Raw genomic sequence first — 6,000 nt, 5'->3', positions numbered from 1 at the left:
AAGAACTTTATGCCTGTACACACATTCTTTCTGGTTCACGGAACCAGAACTTTACAATAGGAGCACCTTCGCAGGATGAAACATTTCTATTCCTTCAAGTACCTGATAGCTATGGATGCGGATCTAGGAGGAATCCCAATATCTAATCCACGTTAAGCTTGACCTTGTAACAGCACAGGCCTCAATCTAGAAGTAGGTCTAAAGGGACGGTATTAGCATTCACCTCCTTGGAGTGGCCTGTAAGGATAAGGACAGTTCGTGCTCGAATCCAGTCCCAATCAGGCGACTAATCGGCTGAGTAACCTTGGACAGGTTGCATACCCTCTCTGGGCTTCAGTTTCCACATCAGCAAATTGCAAGTTGAACCGCACGGTCTTCAAGGTCCTTCCCAGCAGAGAGCCTGGTACCAAGTAGGCCTAGCCATTAAAGCAGCTTCCTGTGGGCGCGGTGCAGGGCTTTAACGGTCCCCCCTCCCCCGCTCGAGCCCGCGAAACCCTCAACACGCCCCTCCGAGTGACGCCGCTTTCTCAACCGCAGCCTGGACACGGCTCCGCCTCTTTCCGGGGGCGTCCCGTCGTGCCCCGCGCCAGGCTTCTAAAGCGGTGGGTCGACTCCCGCCTTTCCGCGGCCCCGACCCCTAACTCCTCTCCCCAGTTTTGTCGGGTGCCTTATCCTATCAACGTCTAGTATCCCAGCCAATCACGCGGGTCCGGAGTCTTACCTTCGGTCCATCCTCCTCCCAGCGGCCAGCCGGCCCGAGCTCAAGGCCTTTAGCAGGCCAATCCAATCAGTGGCCGGCTCTAGCCGGCCTCACCCCAATGTCCCTCCTCTCGGCCAATCCGCGCGCCCCATTCTGCTGCCCGCCCAGCCAACCCCGGGCCTTGAAACCAGCGGGCAAATGGGCGCAGGGCGGCCCTTCAACGCTGACCGCCTGGCCAATTGGGGATTCCGCGTGGCCACGGCGGCAACCAATCGACATGGAGCGCGGTGCCGCCGCGGAGAGGTCCGGCCGAATATCCCTCCGCCTTCCTCCCTCCCTCTCTCTCCCTCCCTGCGAGCCGCCGTTCACTTACCGCCTCCCTTCCCTTCTTTCTCCCTCCGCCACCCGAGCACCAGCCGCGCTCTGAGCTGCCCCCGGGGTCCCTCCCCCGCCGTCAGAGGAGCAGCTGCCGCCGCCGCCAGCAGCAAATTAGGAAGAGGGAGGAAGGAAAGGAGGAAGGAAGGGGAGCTGGAGCGACTACCAAGAGGGAGCCGGTGAATGGGCTTGTGGTGACCCCCGCCCCCCACCCCACCCTCCCTTCCCACCCGACCCCCAACCCCCATCCCCAGTTAAGAGCCGCCGCCCGAGAGGCCGGGCCGTCGTCTTAGGAGGAGTCGCTGCCGCCACCACCTTCGCCATGGAGCTGATCACCATCCTCGAGAAGACCGTGTCTCCTGGTAGGACGCGGGGGCCGGGGGTCGGGCTGAGGTGATTGGGTGGGGGGAGGGGAAACCCTGGCCCCTCTGACCCTGGCCCTTTTCCCACTTTCCTTCCCCCCAGATCGGCTGGAACTGGAAGCGGCGCAGAAGTTCCTGGAGCGTGCGGCCGTGGAGAACCTGGTGCGTGCCACCCCACGGTCCCCCATCCCGTCTCCCCATCCCCTGCGTGCGGGCCTTCCCGCCCTCCCGGAGGCCCAGGCCTCGGGAACCCACCCCGCCCCATCCCGTCCCCCTCCCCCCCCGCCCCGGTCCAACCTAACCCCGCCATCGGGAAGCCGGTGGGTGTGTCCCGCCCCGGGCCCCGGCATCTAGCCAATGGCGCGGCGCGCCGGGGTGACTGCCGCCCAATCGGCGCGCGGCCTGAGGGCGGCGGTGCAGCAGGAGGGAGAAAGAGGGAGGGAGGGGAAGTTAGGTTGCGCCGCGCTGCGTGTTCAGCAAGGGTGGGGGTGGGGGAGCCGGGCCTAGGGGCCATGTGGAAGCTCCGAGCCCCGCTGCCCGCCCTGTTCGGATCAGGACCGGCTCTCTCCTTCCTGTCCCTTGGCCCCTATGATTTTCTACGTACTTGCAGAGCTCTACCTTTCCAGTCTCCCTTGATCTATGTTCATGGCCAGGCCTGCACCTGAATGCCTCTTAACCCATTCCGGCAATGTTTCTCCCTTTCTTGACTGGTTATTCCTCTCCCAGGTCCCCCCTTCCCCTCAATCAGTAGAGACTAAATCTGCACCCAGATAACAGGCTGAGGCCCATCCTTGAGATCGGGCCTGTTTCCAGAGGAAATCACAGAGGAAAGTTCCTCGTTTATCATATTTTCGAATTTAAGGGGTACAGGGAAAAATGAATGTTAAGCCCACTAGAGACTGGACCTCTCTATAAGAATTGTTAGATGGATTGGTTGAAACAGCCTGTGTGCCAGTGTATTCCCTCCTGCTGGGGGGATGGGGAGCAGAGAAAAGGCTCAGTGATACTAGACATGGTTTAAGGTAAATAACACTGTAACCAGATGTGTTCTTTTGTGTTATCTATGTAAAATAACACAAGCAAAAACAGTGACAAGGAGTATTTATATTTTATACAAGCGAGGCTTTTTTGTGTTTTGTGGGTTCCCCCCCCTTGTGTATGCTAGTTTTTGTTGCTCATCTTTTTATCCTTAACTTTGCATAGAAAAGATTTTTATCCACTAGTATGAAACCTTTGGTATATATATTTCTGTTTTCTGGTTTTGCTAAATTTGCAAGAAGCCTTTTCTTATTTCTAACATTTATTTTGTCTTGTTCCCAACGTTTCTAACATTCTTTAATTAATGAAAGTTTTAAGAATTATCTTCCACTGTGATTAAGGAACTTGTTAGTGGTAAGAAACTGTCTGCTTTTGGGTTTTCCTGTTAACTTTTCCATTGGAGAAAGCTTTTTGTGGGGAAGAGTAATGTGTATTAAGATACTTAAACCAAAGGAGTAGTTTTGGGGACCTCTGCAGTACAAAAGGTTGAGTGGATTTAAAAATCCACTGTGTTTAAACAACTCAAGACCAAAATGAATAGGAACCTTTAGTGTGGTAACCATAAAGTCATTTTCCTTTGACATTTTTATCCTTTCAGTTGCTCCCTATTTTTAAATATTTGTTATTGCTTTTTCCTTATATATATGTTTTACATTGTTATCCTCTTGCTGAAGCACTTAAAACTAAAGATAAGCCTCCTAAGTCTATTTTAGATTTAGAAGTACTTCCCTCTCTTATGCATGCTTTCATGGGATCAAAAGCTACCCTTGAATACCATTCTTTTTGGGCTAAGGTTTTTTAAAATCTAAATTAAACAACTTTACTTTCTACCCTATCATAACATATTAAGTTAATAAGTATAATTTACTGAGGTACCAGATACTATTCTAGGCATGTAGAAGAATCCTCTGACTACCAGTTTGTCAAACTTGTTTTAATTCTGGGGGATCTAATGTGAAGATTTGGGCACTAAGCTGTAACTCCTTGTTAAGTGCTGAGTCTGTGTGAGAAGATGGATGACTTCCTTATGTACCAAGTAATGTTTTTTTAGGAATCTTGAAGTAAATATTTTGGCATTTTTCTGAGACATTATGTTATGTCCTAAAATTTTTAGGTTTTCCCCAGTTTTTTTGGTGCTATTCTCAGTTGGTGAAATTCCTAAGAGGTATTTTATTCACATCTCTTAACAGCCCACTTTCCTTGTGGAACTGTCCAGAGTGCTGGCAAATCCAGGAAACAGTCAAGTTGCCAGAGTTGCAGCTGGTCTACAAATCAAGAACTCTTTGACATCTAAAGATCCAGATATTAAGGCACAATATCAGCAGAGGTGGCTAGCTATTGATGCTAATGCTCGACGGGAAGTCAAGAATTATGTAAGTAACTTTCATCTCCCTTTGGTCATATTAGCCTAGGGAATGTGGGTTCTTTTGTCATCTACTTGGGATAGGGCTGACAGTGTAATAATTGATTGGGGGACTTAAATTTGAAGATGAAAGTTGTATTTAAGTCTTTCTCATACAGTCTTTTTCCAAGTGATTCTTCCTTAGTTAACTAGCATGGAGCTTTTCTTGAACATCTACTGTAGATAATTCTCAATGTTTGGTGGGTTAGGCATGGCACTGTGTGGTCAGGAAGGGAATTAAATGATCTCTTGGGCCTTTCAAGCCCAAAGAGTTTATGAAATAAGGTTATGACTTTAATCTTGTTTTTATCTATTTAGCAAATTATGAGAAACTTTTAGAAGTATCTGGCTTTTTGTCAGTGTTTAAAAGAGTTAGCAAATGGGTGTTTTGTTTTGTTTTGTTTTTAAGGAAAATTGAATGTCCCTTGTTGCTGTCTGTGCATTATGGGGTTCTTTTGAGTTTTTTGTTGAATTAGAAATCCATAATTCTTGCCACAGCAGAGTATCAGAATATATGTATATATATGCTTTTTAAAAATTAGATCTTTAGTGGCCTGTCTTACATGAATAAGGTGCAAAGAGTAGTAAGTCAAGAATCTGTGCAGTCAGATGGGCCCTGCTATTTGATGGGAAGCCACTGGGAGGATTCCTGCGTCTGTACTTGTGCTGGTCATGGTTCTGCATATCATATTTTCTGTTTCCTGGTTCTGGGTGTCAGCATTAGGTAAATTAGTGCCCTTTGCAGCAGTAACTTGTTTCTAATTATGTACCTCTTTCTCCAGTCTTGCATGGAGGAACTGATGACAAAAAACTGGGTTACAAAAGCCAACTTATTTTGAATCTTCTTTGGAATATGTAGAGCTATTTCTATCCACTTGAGTTTGCTTATACAATAACATTTTAATCTTCTTCTCAGTAATTTGATATCAATGAAGTTCATCCCATTAATGACTGGAAATCTTGATATTTACTATTCAATTTCTCATTCTCCTCAAATTACACAGTGGTAAATGGGAGAAGACATGATCAGAACTGTAATTGGGGGTGGGGCACATCAATCTTAACCCCAGAATTTTTTTAAAATTTTGAGTAAGAATTTCTATCAGCATTATTGAGCTTTTGTGCATGAAAGGTAATAGCAGTTATTTAGGGCTTTTTTTCCTTTTCATAGCACATCTGGTAATACTCTCAGTGCTGGTGGTTATTTCTTTTTTTGAAATCTGGGTCTTGGACAGAGTTGAGAGCTAATTTCTTACTCCTCTTATTTCTGATAATTGAGTATTACCATTAGGGTCACCCTTGGTTAAGTAACTTTTAGTACTCAAGAGTTAGACATTTAGTTTTTAAATCACCTGAGGTAATATTAATAATGGTCTTTTGGAAGCAACTTAAAGGAGAAAAGATAAACACAGAGACTGGGATTCAGTATGCGTTCCATATGTACTAGGAGCTGGTGCAATACAATGTGAAGGCACCTAATGATTTCTTAGTCTGACTTGGATTAATACCTGTTCACCCCCTGCCCTTTTGGACAGTTCATCTCATTCCTGCTCCCTACCCATGTCTTTGACACACAGATTTTGTTAAAGTCCAGTCTAGCTCTGGTAGGCCTAGAGAGCAAAACCTTCATTTACAATCAGTCAGACTGTTTCTGAGCTGATGATATACCATGTAAGGGGGAAAGATAGGAGGGAGTTCATTATTATTAGCTACAAAGCAGGATACTAAGTGACCTGACCCAGTCAGCAGAGCTGGCCTGAATGTCTGGCAGCTACTCTTTGTCCTGTGTTCATGCCAGGAACAGTTAACTGTTTGCCTTTTTGAGTGGACGGGTGAGTCTTAGTGAGTTCATTGACTGAATTAGCTGATCATGGTAATGATTAACTCTGGGTCATTGTGGCTTCATTCTTTGTCTATACTTGTGCCTTTGCTACTTTCTTACCTTGTGTTGAAAATTGAGGTGAGGTCTCTGGCTTTGGAGATTCTATTTGGAAATAGGGGGTGGTTGGTTTCATTTCTAGGCTCTGGGGCAATGCTGATGCTGCTGCTCTTGGTGTTGAGGCCAGCTTCATTCCCAGCAGTTGGCCTATGCTATGTATGCCTTTTCCTGCTTTGCTATATTA

General features: G+C 46.8%; 1 protein-coding gene across 1 annotated transcript in view; it reads left to right on the top strand.

Annotated features, from left to right (window-relative positions):
• The first annotated feature begins 1,040 nt into the window (after window positions 1-1,040).
• KPNB1 (karyopherin subunit beta 1) overlaps window positions 1,041-6,000 on the top strand; it is a 24,471-nt gene continuing 19,511 nt past the window's right edge. Inside the window, exons 1-3 of the mRNA XM_027519659.1 lie at window positions 1,041-1,437; window positions 1,541-1,599; window positions 3,666-3,848. Coding sequence (XP_027375460.1) covers window positions 1,398-1,437; window positions 1,541-1,599; window positions 3,666-3,848 — 282 coding nt within the window. The 5' untranslated portion in view covers window positions 1,041-1,397. The remainder of the gene's footprint in view (window positions 1,438-1,540; window positions 1,600-3,665; window positions 3,849-6,000) is intronic.

The sequence above is a fragment of the Bos indicus x Bos taurus genome, chromosome 19 (assembly GCF_003369695.1).
Source record: "Bos indicus x Bos taurus breed Angus x Brahman F1 hybrid chromosome 19, Bos_hybrid_MaternalHap_v2.0, whole genome shotgun sequence".
Taxonomy (NCBI): domain Eukaryota; kingdom Metazoa; phylum Chordata; class Mammalia; order Artiodactyla; family Bovidae; genus Bos; species Bos indicus x Bos taurus.
This window is presented reverse-complemented; position numbering and strand designations above follow the sequence as displayed.